Here is a 17644-nt window from a genome sequence, read left to right on the forward strand (position 1 = left end):
TAGGAGATTATCAGCACGAGGTTATAACCATCCCTGACCCCACTGCCACAAGATCTGCAGGTCACGGATTGGCCTGTTCAGCCATCTCAGGACCAACGGCCAGCCAGACCCACAACGCAACCCGGAGCCCGGACACCTGGAGGGAAATCATACTCGACTACGAGAGATCCCTGAAGAAGAAGTGTGTGTGTATGTGTAGTTAGAGAGAAGTTAGAGAGAAGAATGTACCTCGTACAGCGCGTTGTAGATGGTCACTGACACAGTATTAGTGTGAAGCATCAGCCTCTCCCCCAAGAGAGTGAAGAGACTGTGTGTGTGCATGATCTCAACCTTCCTTCTGTGGACAGACACACACACACACACACACAGTAACCCTGTTAGAAGTCCCTGGATGACAGTTTTACGCTTCAGACAATACTTATTTTAAGAGAAGAAGAGAAGAGGTGAGAAAAGAAGAAGAGAAGAGGGGAGAAAAGAAGAAGAGAAGAAGGGAGAAGAGAAGAAGAGAATGTCTTTCATAGATCCAGACCTCTCTTGGGGACAGTCTTTCATGGAGGGAGGGAGGGAGGGAGGGAGGGAGGGAGGGAGGGAGGGAGGGAGGGAGGGAGGGAGGGAGGGAGGGAGGGAGGGAGGGAGGGAGGGAGGGAGGGAGGGAGGGATAATAACTCACTTGTGTCCCAGGTGTTTGAGAAAGTATCCTAGGACTTTGAGGGACTGGACTCTGATGCTCTCAGTCTTCGAGGCCAGAAGCTTGTACATCACCCTGGAACAGGACAGGAGACATATGAGTCACATGTAAACATGTTAATGATTGTGTCCCCTATGGGCTCTGGTCATAAGTAGTGCACTGTAAAGGGAATGGAGTGGTGGGACGCAGACAATGAAACCAGGCTGAACTAGTTGGGTGTGCAGGGAAAGACCTCCCTGTCTGTGTTGAGAGTTTGCGTGTCGGAGTGACGACTAAATTATTTTCATGATCAAAACTGAGCCATTCCATTTCCTGCAGTGAAGATTCTGAGAACTCCGCAGGAGTTAGTGGCTGATATACATGTATATTTCATGGAATACACAGGGCATACAGTATGTTTGATCATCAGTGTCTGAAATAAAAATGAATATGTTAATATCATAACATTTCTATGTAGATTTCTTCTTACAGAATATGTGAATTATTCAACAGGTATCATGTAGATTCACAACACTGGCTCCAGTGTTAGAGATGTGATGTTATTATATGCATTTTGTGCATTAACAGCAAGTGGGCTTTGTTCCCCAAGGGCTGTGTGTGTGTGTGTGTGTGTGTGTGTGTGTGTGTGTGTGTGTGTGTGTGTGTGTGTGTGTGTGTGTGTGTGTGTGTGTGTGTGTGTGTGTGTGTGTGTGTGTGTGTGTGTGCTAGTGCGTGTGCGTGTGTGTTGCGTACCGTATGCCGTTCCTCTGGTCGAAAGCTGGAATCATGGAGGCTGGGTGTTCTGACATCAGAGCCACTACCAGCTGAAGAACATCATGGATATTATCATCCTAGAGAGAGAGAGAGAGAGAGGTGGAGGTGGAGGGAAAGAGGGATGTGGGAGAGAGAGAGAATGATGTGGGAGAGAGAGAGACAGGGGAATGAGAAAAAGAAAGAGAGAGGGATAGGGAAAGGGAGAGAGAGGGGGTGAGAGATGGAGAGGGATAGAGAAAGGGAGAGAGAGGGGGTGAGAGATGGAGAGGGATAGAGAAAGGGAGACAGGGAGAGAGATAGAGAGATTATAGCTCCATACAGTAGAGCATCATCAATGGACAGACCTCTCAAACCTATACAACTACAGCTCCCGAGTGGTGCAGCGGTCTAAGACACTGCATCTCAGTGCAAGAGGTGTCACTAGAGTCCCTGGTTTGAAACCAGGCTAAATCACATCCGGCCGTGGTTGGGAAGGCAGCGCGCAATTGGCCCAGCGTATTCCGGGTTTGACCAGGATAGGACGTCATTGTAATGAAGAATATGTTCTAACTGACTTGCCTAGTTAAATAAAGGTAAAACATTATTATGTATATATTTTTTTAAAACAGCACAGAACCATGGGGACTTGAAACTCACCTCATGCATGGTTAGCAGGTAGTTCAGGATACTCTGCAGCTCATCCTCCTTCACGCCTCGGTCCTAAGAAATTACATACATATTTTCACATTGACCAAAGAAACAATGTGTTCCTACTATTAACAGAAACAGATGGGAAACTGCCTTAGATTGCTTAATAATCACTGGCAGGTCTGCTATATACTGTAGCTAACGCCAGAGTGTTTGTATGCCAGTATCCAGGAGATAAACGTAAGCATGGTACTTCTATGCCAGTGCTGAGCTATGCTGGTGACGGATAATAATTCAAATTTTGGAACCAGTTGATAAATGCTGGTTTGTGAGATGACTATAATATTGCAGCACGTTCAGTGTTTGTTCCCCAGTCTCCTGTTGTTGTTTACAGTGATGTAAAGTTTAAACACTTCTGATGAGGAACCAGACTCTCTGCAGGAACAGATTGGAAGTTGATTGCTGTTTGAGCTGTGTGTGTGTGTGTGTGTGTGTGTGTGTGTGTGTGTGTGTGTGTGTGTGTGTGTGTGTGTGTGTGTGTGTGTGTGTGTGTGTGTGTGTGTGTGTGTGTGTGTGTGTGTGTGTGTGTGTGTGTGTGTGTGTGTGTAGCTGATGCTGTTCAGGATTGTAGATATGGCTGCTGGGGGGTGGTAGTTGTGGCAGAAATGGAGCCTGCTGCCATGTTGTTGAAGCTAAGCAATTGATTTGAACACAACACGGATGGACCTGAACCTGCATGCTGATTGGACATTATGGTTCCAGAGCAATTACCCATGATGCCTTTCTGGTGGAGATAAACAAAATGTTTTGGTTTTGGAGTGGAGGTGCATGTGTGTGTGTGTGTGTGTGTGTGTGTGTGTGTGTGTGTGTGTGTGTGTGTGTGTGTGTGTGTGTGTGTGTGTGTGTGTGTGTGTGTGTGTGTGTGTGTGTGTGTGCAGTACCTTGAGGATGAGTTGTTTGAGGAACAGCAACATGAAAGCCCTGAGAGAGATGATCTCCTGCTGGGTGGGCCTTGGACCATCTGAGGACAAACACAGACCGAGTCACTGGGATAAATAACGTGCACACACACACACAAGTCTGATGTTGACTTCACATCTCAGAGACGATCCATCGCTATCAGAAATCTACAGAGCGCAGTACAAGTCAACAGGGTGCTGTATCCATAACACTGCCCAACCCAGATGACTGACCAGATATGAGATATGACACATTACAGACGGTTGATTATTGATTACAGCTGCAGCCTAGCACTATGCTCAGGACTCGGCGGTCTCGCTCTGTGAGCTTGTGTGGCCTACCACTTCGAGGCTGAGCCGTTGATGCTCCTACATGTTTCCACTTCACAATAACAGCACTTACAGTTGACCGGGACAGCTCCAGCAGGGCAGAGATTTGACAAACTGACTTGTTGGAAAGGTGGCATCCTATGATGGTGCCACATTGAAAGTCACTAAGCTCTTCAGTAAGGCCATTCTACTGCCAATGTTTGTCTATGGAGATTGCATGGCTGTATGCTCGATTTTATACATCTGTCAGCAACGGTTGTGGCTGAAATAGCCCAATCCACTAATCTGAAAGGTTGTCAGCATACTGTTCTACATATAGTGTACGTGGACAGGTTTCTGCCACAGAGAGATCAATAACACCAAGCTTTCATTTACACAAGACATATGAGAATGTATCTCCCAGAGTGAGGATAGTCCTCTGCTGTCAGACACAATGTAACACAACATCTGACTGTCCTGTTTCCCCTCAGAAATCAATGGAACCCCTTCAACACAGGCTCCCTCAGCTCCTTGTCAGACTGATTAATAGAAGCCATCTGAGAACACAGTACAGGGACAGAACAAGTCGCTCCATAACAGCATCCTTAACAACACAGCTGCATCCACATGCTGCATCCAACTTCATCACAACCAATTACATTCATGGACTGTTGATCCTCAGGCTCTCATTGGTTAGTTCAGTAAACCTGCCCTGAGCATATTGGGCAGGAGGAGGATAAGGTTCACTTTATCGATAAATGATTTATGTTTGTGTTATTAATGCAGAAATCCACTTTCTCCTCCTCGTTACAGTGAGTCAGTGTGACTCGACTGGTAATTAATCCATAGCAATCATGACAGTGTGCTTCCTACACAACATCCTATTATAGAGACTTAGGAAATTGAACTAATTTTACTTTCACCCTTGGCTTGGTTCAGATAAAGCAGGCAGTAATAGCTTTGGATAATATTTCACAGGGTTGATCAATACTCTATGTTTTCACTGTGGGTATACACAGGTTCTCAGCTATGTGCAAGATGAGACAAAATTGTCTGTGTCCAAAATGGCACCCTAATCCTTATAGTGCCCCATAGGGCTCTGGTCAAAGTAGTGCACTATGTAGGGAATAGGGTGCCATTTGGAATTTAGAAAATATTGTTACAGCTCTTATCCAAATGGATCAGTTCCAGACTCTGGGAGTGTGACCTGAAATTAGAAATGACTTCAGAGGATGTGACTACATAAGAGGAGCAGGACCAACAGACTGTGTGTCTAACAGAATAACTCAGAGAGAGACAGAGCAAGAGAGCGAGAACGAGAGAGAGAGTGCGAGGGCGAGAGAGAGAGAGAGATTGTGTGTGTGCGGGCGCATGTTAGGGATTGAGAAAAATTGAGACTGCACTGCAGTGGCTCTGTGTGAGAGGTTGATGCATTGGTTTAATTTGATGGCTCTCTATTTACAGACTCCCAGAGAAACCAGCAACAACATTTCCAGAGACAAAGTGTGTCTGTGTCCCAAATGGCACCTTATTACCTACATTCCCTACATAGTCCACTACTTTTGACCTAAGGGCCCTGGTCAAAAGTAGTGGACTATATAGGGAATAGGGTGCCATTTGGGATGTAGCCAGAGTGTACCTGCAGCTGCAGCTCCGTTCCAACCACCATCTCTTTGTTCTTATAATTGAACACTTGATTATCTACTAGCTCTCTCCCTATCTCCCTTTCCCTTTATCTCTCTCCCTCTCCCTCCTATTCCCTCTCTCCCTATCTACAGGCAACACCACAGTGCTCTGAGACACAGGAAAACCAGGTCTAATGGAAATAGAAGGATCATAACGTAACCTCCAGGTTCTAACCTCAACAAACATGGCTACTAACCTCAACAAACAGAACATGGCTACGAACCTCAACAAACAGAACATGGCTACTAACCTCAACAAACAGAACATGGCTACGAACCTCAACAAACAGAACATGGCTACTAACCTCAACAAACAGAACATGGCTACTAACCTCAACAAACAGAACATGGCTACTAACCTCAACAAACAGAACATGGCTATGAACCTCAACAAACAGAACATGGCTACGAACCTCAACAAACAGAACATGGCTACGAACCTCAACAAACAGAACATGGCTACGAATCTCAACAAACAGAACATGGCTACGAACCTCAACAAACAGAACATGGCTACGAACCTCAACAAACAGAACATGGCTACTAACCTCAACAAACAGAACATGGCTACTAACCTCAACAAACAGAACATGGCTACTAACCTCAACAAACAGAACATGGCTACGAACCTCAACAAACAGAACATGGCTACGAACCTCAACAAACAGAACATGGCTACGAACCTCAACAAACAGAACATGGCTACGAACCTCAACAAACAGAACATGGCTACGAACCTCAACAAACAGAACATGGCTACGAACCTCAACAAACAGAACATGGCTACGACCCTCAACAAACAGAACATGGCTACGAACCTCAACAAACAGAACATGGCTACGAACCTCAACAAACAGAACATGGCTACTAACCTCAACAAACAGAACATGGCTACGAACCTCAACAAACAGAACATGGCTACGAACCTCAACAAACAGAACATGGCTACTAACCTCAACAAACAGAACATGGCTACGACCCTCAACAAACAGAACATGGCTACGACCCTCAACAAACAGAACATGGCTACTAACCTCAACAAACAGAACATGGCTACGAACCTCAACAAACAGAACATGGCTACTAACCTCAACAAACAGAACATGGCTACTAACCTCAACAAACAGAACATGGCTACGAACCTCAACAAACAGAACATGGCTACGAACTTCTTCAACAAATATTTTATACACTAGTATTGTTTGTCTCACTGTTTTTGCAACACATACTAAAGCAAAACAGGCCATGACGTTAGTAAGAACAACCAAAACAAGCAATCTATAACACAATATCTATTATTCATCAACATCAGTAAAAACAGAAAAACAAAACTGCCCAGAATGTCCAAACCCTTCCCCAGATCAGAATAGAAATGCAGCAGGACGTTCCAGAGCTGTCTATATATAACTCCCGCTACCACAGACAAACACACTCAGTATCCTACTTCACATAGATCTGTATTGTAGATCTGCTCAATATTTCAAATAGGACTGGTCTGTAGCTCTGGCAACGTTCTCCAGCCTACTGCTGATTAATGGTCATGGTGTTTGCTGTTTTCTGGGCTTCATGAGAAATCATTAACCATGTGAACTCTGTCAATAGAGGCTAAGCTGCTGCATCAACTATTCATTATACAGTTAATACACATCTACTTCCTCTGTGGAATAAACTGCACTTCTCTCCTGTGGTTACGTCCAAATGGCACCCTATTCCTTACATAGTGCACTACTTTTGCCTGGAGCCCTATAGGATGCCATTTGAGACAAAGACCAGGTTCATCAGCACTGTTCTAAGCTGACCTGTAGGATATATACAGTACTGCTTCCAACCATATAGTGTAGGTCTGTACCAGAACCTGGGCCTCTGAGCCTTCTGAATAGTTTCAGAGAGAAAAGCTGAGAGAGAAAGATGACATGACAGTTCAAGGGGATTTTGACTTCCAACACAGCAGACAGCCGCCTCATGGCAGCCTGTTACTACACAGAGAGGAGATGCCTGTCATCTCTGGACCTTGGGTGTGTGAGTAGTGTGTGGTGTGTGTGTTTACCCAGTCCTTTAGGTGTAATGCCACTGCTGGCCTCAGGGTTGCAGGTCCAGTAGTAGTACTTCAGACTGTGCATCAGCTGCAGCACAGTCCCAATACGACGGATGGTGTTGTAGATGGTTGCCGTGCCGATAAACTCTGCAGACAGGTATGTGTACAGAGAGAGCTGGACCTGAGGGGAGAGTACACACACGCATGAATGCGCGCACATACACACACACACAAACAAACCATTAACCTATACCCAGTGATTCTACATGAATATCGCTATCAGGTATAATCATTCATAACCCACTCCAGGCTGCTCAAGGTATTAAATTAAGGCTGTGAAGTGAGTTAAAGAGGTTCAAGCTGAGCTGAGCCCATCACCCTCCATGCAGGTGTAGAACAGAGAGCGAGACAGGCCGCTGTGCCTCACCATACACCATACACCATACACCATACATCACACTCCATTAGAACACACTATAATAGCCTCCTCTCATCACCCCCCTCTCCTCTCTCTCCATCTCTCCGCTCTGCTCTGTTCAGGCTCATTAATACAGCCTCTGTAATTACCAATAGACTGGACAATAATCCTACACAGTCCCTCTACAGCTTTTATTCCATCTAACGGAGAGGAGGTATCTAAAAGTGCTCCAACCCAGTTCTCTCTCTGTCTCTCTCTCTCTGTCTCTCTCTCTCTCTCTCTCTCTCTCTCTCTCTCTCTCTTATTGGCATGACTTAACATTGTACATATTACCAAAGTTTACTTTGGAGATTTACAATATTAACATAATTAAAATAATGATAATCAATATTGTCCACGGGACAACAGTAACAACAATCTCTCTCTCTCTCTCTCTCTCTGCTCCATGTGAGAGGAGTGTGTGTGGGGGTCTGAGGATGGCCTCCAGAGACTCTCTCAACCACAACTCCTGAGACATTTCCCCTCAACTGTTGTGCATTTATTCATAAGAGCCACCAGCGGTGGTGTCAGTGAGGAGAATGGATTCTCCACACAACACAGCTCCTCTGATCCGCCTCATCCACTTCTCCACGGGTAATTATGTGTTTTCACTCTTTAACTTTCAATACTTCTCAGGGTTGAGGAGCTGATTGTGACAGCTGGCAGTAAACCTGAGTCAGTGGTACAGTCTTCAATACAGAGGAGAAAATATCCACTAATATCAGGACCCTGTTGTGTTACATAATGGATCATGGTAGAAGTGAGTAATGCTCTAAACAGTCTTCAGTGAGTCAGAACTCAGGTGGGTTACCATGGAGCTACCTGGACCCAGTGGAACCAGATTGGGTGGGGGTGTGGGGATGGAGCTTACTATGGCGGGGGTATCGGGCAGGGCTTACCTTGGCGGGGGTGTGTATCCAGATGGCTGCGTTGAACAGGATGTGGTCACAGAGCTGTTTGAGGAGCGGCGCTCCATGGCTTAACCCATCCAGGTACTTAGCGAAGGACAGGAACTGCTCCAGGACCGCACGCGTGATGTGGACCCTGGAGGACTGGGGGCACAGGCAATGGTCAGACCACTGGATACTCAATCAATCAATCAACCAAGTCAACCAATCAATCAATAACATATAAGCCAACCATAGATTTGAATAGAGGGTTCACTTGCCTGTTTTAGCATGGGCAGTGCCATTGAGGAGTTTCACCATTTTGAAGTAATCAACTGGGATGTATAGACATTTCACCAAACAAGCAAAGTTTGAGAGCATTTGACTGAGCATCCAGGAGTCTTTCTGTTATTATTGTTGTCTGTCTTTCTGTCAAAATGTCTCCCGACCAGGTACAGGTAGTCTCTCCTAATATTCTAGCTGTGGTATAAACAGATCTAAACCAGATGGTAGGATGGTGTGAGTGTGAGAGCGTTGGCAGCGGGAGGGAGAGGAGAGAAAGAGAGAGAGACAGAGACAGAGAGGGACGAGAGAGAGAGAGAGAGAGAGAGAGAGAGAGAGAGAGAGAGAGAGAGAAAGAGAGAGGGATAAAGTGCTTCCCCCGTCTGGCCCCTGTTACAGCCACCTGTTCCTGGCCCTGAGATCTGGGCTCTGCTGGGCTCTGATGGATAGATGTCAGGATGCTACAGGACAGTCTGTCTGCATCCAAAAAGGCCCCATAGGGCTCTGGTCAAAAGAAGTGCACTATGTTGGGAATAGGATGCCATTTTGGACACAACCTGACAGCGGCTGGCTGGGGAAGCAGTGACACTACATACCCTTCAAAACACAAAGTGGATTCTCAAATCTCTTCCTCACCTCTGTGTCTCTCTGCTCTGTTCTTTGATCTGTAGTTTGATCTTATCAGTCCGAGAGCTACTGGGCTCCATGTTTCAAACAGCATTACAGAGTCCGTCTGACTGGCTGATGCCCTGTCGTGTCCCTGTCTGTTTCAGAACCATGGATCTATTTCTGGTCCTTTTCTGATATCCTTTGACTGAGAGTGAGGAGTAAAGAGGCTTTTGAACTACAGAGCATTAAGGGACATTGGTTGAAAGATATCAATCTACAAATAACTGTCATCAGCTGTTGCCTGGCACACCATAGAAAGTAAGAACGGGTAAACTTAAATTGCACTCTACTCCCTATATAGTGCACTACCTTTTGACCAGAGCCCTATTAGGTCAAACCAAACCCTGTAGATTTGGTAAAATGTAGTGCACTATATGGGGAATAGCGTGCTATTTGAGGTACAGTGTATGATGTATTGATTTAATTGATTGATTTTGATTGATTGATTGATTGAAATGATTGGATCATTAAAAACCCATATAGACACAACATCAAAGCAAAGCAGTACATACATTCAAAACTATGGAAGATGACAGAGTCCATGCCTTATCTCCAGTGTGCATTAGGGTTTAGGTTAGAGTTTCTACCTTCTCCAGCAGAAACCCGATTACAAGGAATCCTTTCCCTCCCAGCATCTGTTCCTGCATCGCCACCGAGCTCTTCAACAGGTCAACCAGGAACACCAGGAGGGTGGCACTGGAACACACATACACACAGGTTTAGAAGGATATGGACACACATCAGGAGGTGTGCAGGAGTGCGTACATAAAATGTCAAACGTAGATAAATTGCTCCTCTATGATGCAATACCATCATTATATCATACAGTATGGTGGTCCTGGGGCTGTCTGTGTCTCAGTAGTGTAGATTTTCCTGTACCATCTATAGGCGAACCTTGTTCCTCTGATATCTTACCAGTCAGGTAGTCGAAAGGAAAAATTATATAAGGCAGCAGCAGAATTGGAGATAGACAGAGAGACAGAGGGACAGACAGAGGATAGGCTAATTCAAGGTCATCTTCTGAGGAAGTCAGCAATCAGCTAGACTGTATATCCTAACCCCCCAGCTCCCAGCCTCATATCCTAGCCCCAGACTCATCTCCTAGCCCCAGACTCATCTCTGGGGCTATTTGAGGTACAGTGTATGATGTATTGAGAGAGAGAGAGAGAGAGGGATAAAGTGCTTCCCCCGTCTGGCCCCTGTTACAGCCACCTGTTCCTGGCCCTGAGATCTGGGCTCTGCTGGGCTCTGATGGATAGATGTCAGGATGCTACAGGACAGTCTGTCTGCATCCAAAAAGGCCCCATAGGGCTCTGGTCAAAAGAAGTGCACTATGTTGGGAATAGGATGCCATTTTGGACACAACCTGAGGCAGGGAGCCCCAGCTCCCTGCCTCATCTCCTAGCCCCAGACTCACCTCCTAGCCCCAGTTCCTAGCCTCATCTCCTAGCCCCAGCCTTCTCTCCTATCCCCAGCTCCCAGCCTGATCTCCTAGCCCCAGCCTTCTCTCCTAGCCCCAGCCTCATCTCCTAGTTCAAGCCTCATCTCCTAGCCCCAGCCTTCTCTCCTAGCCCCAGCCTTCTCTCCTATCCCCAGCTCCCAGCCTGATCTCCTAGCCCCAGCCTTCTCTCCTAGCCCCAGTCTCATCTCCTAGTTCAAGCCTCACCTCCTAGCCCCAGCCTTCTCTCCTAGCCCCAGCCTTCTCTCCTAGCCCCAGCCTCATCTCCTAGCCCCAGCCTTCTTTCCTAGCCCCAACCCCAGCCTCATCTCCTAGCCCCAGCCTTCTCTCCTAGCCCCAGCCTCTCCTAGCCCCAGCCTCATCTCCTAGCCCCAGCCTTCTCTCCTAGCCCCAGCCTAATCTCCTAGCCCCTGCTCCAAACCTCATATTGTAGCCCCAGCCCATCTCCTAGTCCTTTTATCAGTCTCTAATCCTAAAGACATGGTGTCCTCTGAGAAGAAGTGGAGGAGCTGTTTACTGCTGCATTGGGGTCAGTTACTGTCTTCGTAGTGGGTCCCTCAGTTAAAGCCTGTCCTGGCAGAGTGACTGTGTCTTGGCAGTATGACAGAGGCTCTCTCTGACACTCGCTAATCCGCTTTCCTCCCATCCTCCAGAGGGACTCTCTCCAGGCCCAGACACATCACAAGGACACAGTGATGAGCACACAGCAGGACAAGAGCCAGTGTAGTGGGGAGAGATGATGACCTTCTTAGCTTCTGGATACAGACTACGTCTGCAACTGTCTGGCGCCAGCACACTGTGTTGTCAATCACGATTAATGGCATTAATTCAATTCAATTCAACAGGCTTTATTGGCATGGGAAACATATGTTTACATTGCCAAAGCAAGTGAAATAGATAACAAACAAAAGTGAAATAAACAATAAAAAATGAACAGTAAACATTACACTCACAAAAGTTTCAAAGGAATAGAGACATATCAAATGTCATATTATGTCTATATACAGTACAGTGTTGTAACGATGTGCAAATGGTTAAAGTACAAAAGGGGGAAATAAATAAATATAAATATGGGTTGTATTTACATTGATGTTTGTTCTTCATTGGTTTCCCTTTTCTTGAGGCAACAGTTCACAAATCGTGTTGCTGTTATGGCACACTGTGGTATTTCACTCAACAGATATGTGAGTTTATCAAAATTGGACTTGTTTTTCGAATTCTTTGTGGGTCTGTGTAATCTGATGGAAATACTGTATGTGTCTCTAATATGGTCATACATTTGGCAGGAGGTTATTAAAAAGTGCAGCTCAGTTTCCACCTCATTCTGTGGGTAGTGTGCACATACAGTGGCCTGTCTTCTCTTGGGGCGGCAGGTAGCCTAGTGGTTCGAGAATTGGGCCAGTAACTGGAAGGTTGCTGGATTGAATCCCTGAGCTGACAAGGTAAAAATATGTCGTTCTGCCCCTAAGCAAGGCAGTTAACCCACTGTTTCCTGGGCACCGAAGACGTGGATGTCGATTAAGGCAGCCCCCCGCACCTCTCTGATTCAGATGGGTTGGGTTAAACGCGGAAGACACATTTCAGTTGAATACATTCAGTTGGACAACTCACTATGTATCCCCCTTGAGAGCCAGGTCTGCCTACGGCAGCTTCTCTCAATAGCAAGGCTATGCTCACTGAGTCTGTACATAGTCAAAGCTTTCCTTAATTTTTTGGGTCAGTCACAGTGGTCAGGTATTCTGCCACTATGTACTCACTGTTTAGGGCCAAATAGCATTCCATTTTGCTCTGTTTTATTGGTAAATTCTTTCCAAAGTATCAAGTAATTATATTTTTGTCATGTTTTGGTTGGGTCTAAAGGGACTCTTCTCTAGGTTAATCTGTCTGTATGTGATGGCTTTGTTATGGAAGGTTTGGGAATTTCTTCCTTTTAGGTGGTTGTAGAATCACTTTTTCCACATTTTGTTATGTTACAGCCTTATTCTAAAATGGATGAAATCGTTTTTTCCCTCATCAATCTACACACAATACCCCATAATGACAAAGAAAAAACAGGTTTGTAGCAATTTTTGCAAATGTATGACACTACAATGTATGACACTTGGCACACCTGTATTTGGGGAGTTTCTCACATTCTTCTCTGCAGATCCTCTCAAGCTCTATCAGGTTGGATGGGGAGCGTTGCTGCACAGCTATTTTCAGGTCTCTGAAGAGATGTTCGATCGGGTTCAAGTCCGGGCTCTGGCTGGGCCACTCAAGAACATTTAGAGATCTGTCTCGAAGCCACTCCTCCGTTGTCTTGGCTGTGTGCTTAGGGTCGTTGTCCGGATGGAAGGGGAACCTTCACCCCAGTCTGAGGTCCTGAGGGCTCTGGGGCAGGTTTTCATCAAGGATCTCTCTGTACTTTGCGCCGTTCATCTTTCCCTCAATCCTGACTAGTCTCCCAGTCCCTGCTGCTGAAAAACATCCCCACAGCATGATGCTGCCACCACCATGCGACACAGTAGGGATGGTATTTGCCAGGTGATGAGCGGTGTCTGGTTTCCTCCAGACGTGACGCTTGACATTCAGACCAAAGAGTTCAATCTTGGTTTCATCAGACCAGAGAATCTTGTTTCTCATGGTCTGAGAGTGCTTTAGGCGCCTTTTGGCAAACTCCAAGTGGGCTGTCATGTGCCTTTTACTGAGGAGTGGCTTCCATCTGGCCACTCTACCATAAAGGCCTGATTGGTGGAGGGATGCAGAGATGGTTGTCCTTCTGGAAAGTTCTCCCATCTCCACAGAAGAACTCTGGACCTCTGTCAGAGTGACCACCGGGTTCTTGGTCACCTCCCTGACCAAGGCCCTTCTCCCCCGATTGCTCAGTTTGGCTGGGCAGCCAGCTCCAGGAAGAGTCTTGGTGGTTCCGCACTTCTTCCATTTAACAATGATGGAGGCCACTGTGTTCTTGGGGACCTTCAATGCTGCCCAAAAAAATGTGGTACCCTTCCCCAGATCTGTACCTCGACACAATCCTGTCTCAGAGTTCTACGGACAATTCCTTCGAGCTACATTTGCAAACATTTCTAAAAACCTGTTTTCACTTTGTCATTATGGGGTATTGTGTGTAGATTGATCTGGAATTATTTTTATTCAACCCATTTTAGAATAAGCCTGTGGAAAAAATGAAGGGGTCTGAATACTTTCCAAATGCACTGTATATGTTGAAGAGGTTGGGGCTCAAGCTGCATCCCTGTCTCACCCCACAGCCCTGTGGAAAGAAATGTGTCTGTTTTTTGCCAATTTTAACTGCACACTTGTTGTTTGTGTACATGGATTTTATAATGTTGTATGTTATACCTCCAACACCGCTTCCCATCAATTTGTATAGCAGACCCTCATGCCAAATTGAGTCAAAAGCTTTTTTGAAATTGCCTTTGTTTTGGTTTGTTTGTTAGTCTATTAGGGTGTGCAGGGTGAATACATGGTCTGTCGTATGATCATTTGGTAAAAAGCTAATTTGACATTTGCTCAGTACATTGTTTTCACTGAGGAAATGTACGAGTCTGCTGTTAATGATAACGCAGAGGATTTTCCCAAGGTTGCTGTTGACGCATATCCCCCGGTAGTTATTGGGGTCAAATTTGTCTCCACTTTTGTGGATTGGGGTGATCAGTCCTTGGTTCCAAATATTGGGGAAGATGCCAGAGCTGAGGATGATGTTAAAGAGTTTAAGTATAGCCAATTGGAATTTGTTGTCAGTATATTTTATAATTTCCTTTAGGATACCATCAACACCACAGGCCTTTTTGGTTTGGAGGGTTTGTATTTGGTTCTGTAGTTTATTCAATCAAGAGAAATAACCATGTTTTACCATTTCAAAGAGTGAGGTACATCCTTGCTCGCACCTTCAACCCTGGGCAGGACATTCCCATGAAGTACAGGAGAAGCCATTTGGTTCCCTCTGCCCTCAAGGTTGAAAGCGATTAAAATTGGACCTGACCTTGTATTATTATCATGTTTGGAGAGCTCAAAGAGTTGAACAGTTTGATTTGTCTTGTTGTACTGTACATGTTCTGATTGATGTCTTTTCAGAAAGACTGGTCAGAATTGTATGATTGACTGATCACTTATCAGATAAAAGGGAAAATGGAGGGTGATACCTAGTCAGTTTTATAACTGAACGCCTTCAACTGAAATGTGTTTTTCGCATTTAACCCCTCTGAATCAGAGAAGTGCGGGGGGCTGCCTTAATCGACATCCACGTCTTCGGCGCCCGGGGAAAGGGGGGTTAACTGCCTTGCTCAGGGGCAGAACGACAGATTTTTACCTTGTCAGCTCTTGGATTCGACCCAGCAACCTTTCGGTTACTGGGCAGCTTCCTGGTGCCCTGTCGTTACACTAACATTTACGAGTTTGATAATTAGATTAGAATCCAGTTGTGATGTCCTTCCTTTTGTTTTTCCCCAGAAAAGGCAAAGAAATGTTAATTTAGGTGATTTTCTGTTTTACCAAGGATAAAAGACCAGAGTCTCTTTTGGTTCAACGAGGCCTTGTTTGCAAGCTCAATGTGTGTACAGACACACATTAGACTTATTCTCTCATAGGTTATTCTAAAAGACCCATATAAGCACGTAAGTCTTATTTGTGAAAGACATTTACCCTTTTTTATTCTGTATAATGTATTTCATGTATACTGTAATTGAGTGTTAATTCATTCGTGACTAATACATCTGTTAGTTGATTTGAGTAAATGCATTCCTCATTTATAGAGTAACTGTTTGATTTAATTTACGTTCACAATTTAGTAGGACAATCTGGAAATCTTAAATTTACAGAGTTAATTGTAGAGTTAATCACACATCACATATCATATGTTTGGGTCCTAACTTTGCATCCCTGCGTTAAGGTTAAGTCATCAGTTAGTTTAGTGGTAGACTCACTGGAATAGGCAGTCACTCAGAGTTCACTAGCTGGCTTGGCTGGGCTGGTATGGGATGGAACACTACCCATCAGGCTTAACCCAGGGCAGGGCTGGGACTACACTACCCAGTAGGCTTAGCCCTGGCTGCACCAGATAGAGGGCCATAGGCGGAGCAGAGCCTGGCTCAGAGCTGCTGTGTGTGTTTCTCCCCAGTGTGGTCTCTGTCACTGAGCTAAATCAGGATTATGGCTGAGCTCTGATTGGAACAGGGCTCAGTGGAGCGCTCTGATAAGGACAACACTGGACCTTCAGGACAAGGATCAGCAGGAAGGGGTAAATTAGAAAGTTGATTCTCAACATTCTCATAGTAGAAGACTCAGACACTTACTTGAAGGTGTCAGAAACTTCCTGTACTCACCAGACGGTAGTCTCCAACTGGGTCTCATGGTGCTGGTAGTTGTGCTGGGCATTGGGTTGATGGTAGTCCAGCTGGGAGAAGAGAGGAAACAGCACCTGGATCCCTCCTATTGAGTGGATGGCACTGTGGATGGAGTGGGTCACTATGGCCTTCACATCCTACCAGGGAACAATACAGTGTTAGTTTACTGTAACTTCATTAGACGTATATTAAAAGGACATGGGGTGAGACTAACCTGTTTTATAAGGACATGGGGTGAGACTAACCTGTTTTATAAGGACATGGGGTGAGACTAACCTGTTTTTTAAGGACATGGGGTGAGACTAACCTGTTTTATAAGGACATGGGGTGAGACTAACCTGTTTTATAAGGACATGGAGTGAGACTAACCTGTTTTATACGAACATGGGGTGAGACTAACCTCTTTTATAAGGACATGGGGTGAGACTAACCTGTTTTATAAGGACATGGGGTGAGACTAACCGGTTTTATAAGGACATGTGGTGAGACTAACCGGTTTTATAAGGACATGGGGTGAGACTAACCGGTTTTATAAGGACATGGGGTGAGACTAACCGGTTTTATAAGGACATGGGGTGAGACTAACCGGTTTTATAAGAACATGGGGTGAGACTAACCTGTTTTATAAGGACATGGGGTGAGACTAACCTGTTTTATAAGGACATGAGGTGAGACTAACCTGTTTTATAAGGACATGGGGTGAGACTAACCGGTTTTATAAGGACATGGGGTGAGACTAACCTGTTTTATAAGGACATGGGGTGAGACTAACCGGTTTTATAAGAACATGGGGTGAGACTAACCTGTTTTATAAGGACATGGGGTGAGACTAACCTGTTTTATAAGGACATGGGATGAGACTAACCGGTTTTATAAGAACATGGGGTGAGACTAACCTGTTTTATACGAACATGGGGCGAGACTAACCTGTTTTATGAGGACATGGGGTGAGACTAACCTGTTTTTTAAGGACATGGGGTGAGACTAACCTATTTTATAAGGACATGGGGTGAGACTAACCTGTTTTATAAGAACATGGGGTGAGACTAACCTGTTTTATAAGGACATGGGGCGAGACTAACCTGTTTTATAAGGACATGGGGTGAGACTAACCTGTTTTATAAGGACATGGGGTGAGACTAACCTGTTTTATAATGACATGGGGTGAGACTAACCTGTTTTTTAAGGACATGGGGTGAGACTAACCTGTTTTATAAGGACATGGGGTGAGACTAACCTGTTTTATAATGACATGGGGTGAGACTAACCTGTTTTATAAGGACATGGGGTGAGACTTACAGTTACCGGTCAAATATATTGGCACCCTTGCACGATTCACAATTTCTTGTAAAATAAGTTGAAATTGAAAAAACTTTTGGGTAAAAATTATATCAGTTGTAAAAAGAGAAAACAGATAATTGTGCTCCATTGCACTAAATTGTAAAGTGCAAGGGTGCCAATATATTTGACAGCATCTGTACCTGGATAAGGA

The 17644-nt window shown here is 45.1% G+C and overlaps 1 protein-coding gene across 3 annotated transcripts in view; it reads right to left on the bottom strand.

Moving 5' to 3' along the window:
• The window catches only part of LOC106580977 (neurobeachin), a 344141-nt gene that overhangs the window by 200709 nt on the left and 125788 nt on the right, over positions 1-17644 (bottom strand). For all 3 annotated transcript variants that reach the window (XM_045703701.1, XM_045703700.1, XM_014162593.2), the window contains exons 10-18: positions 16132-16289; positions 9939-10047; positions 8413-8565; positions 7069-7237; positions 3010-3089; positions 2078-2140; positions 1421-1518; positions 671-763; positions 229-337 (exon numbers count right to left, since the gene is read on the bottom strand). In XM_045703701.1, coding sequence (XP_045559657.1) covers positions 229-337; positions 671-763; positions 1421-1518; positions 2078-2140; positions 3010-3089; positions 7069-7237; positions 8413-8565; positions 9939-10047; positions 16132-16289 — 1032 coding nt within the window. The remainder of the gene's footprint in view (positions 1-228; positions 338-670; positions 764-1420; positions 1519-2077; positions 2141-3009; positions 3090-7068; positions 7238-8412; positions 8566-9938; positions 10048-16131; positions 16290-17644) is intronic.

This window comes from Salmo salar, chromosome ssa20 (genome assembly GCF_905237065.1).
Source record: "Salmo salar chromosome ssa20, Ssal_v3.1, whole genome shotgun sequence".
Classification (NCBI taxonomy): domain Eukaryota; kingdom Metazoa; phylum Chordata; class Actinopteri; order Salmoniformes; family Salmonidae; genus Salmo; species Salmo salar.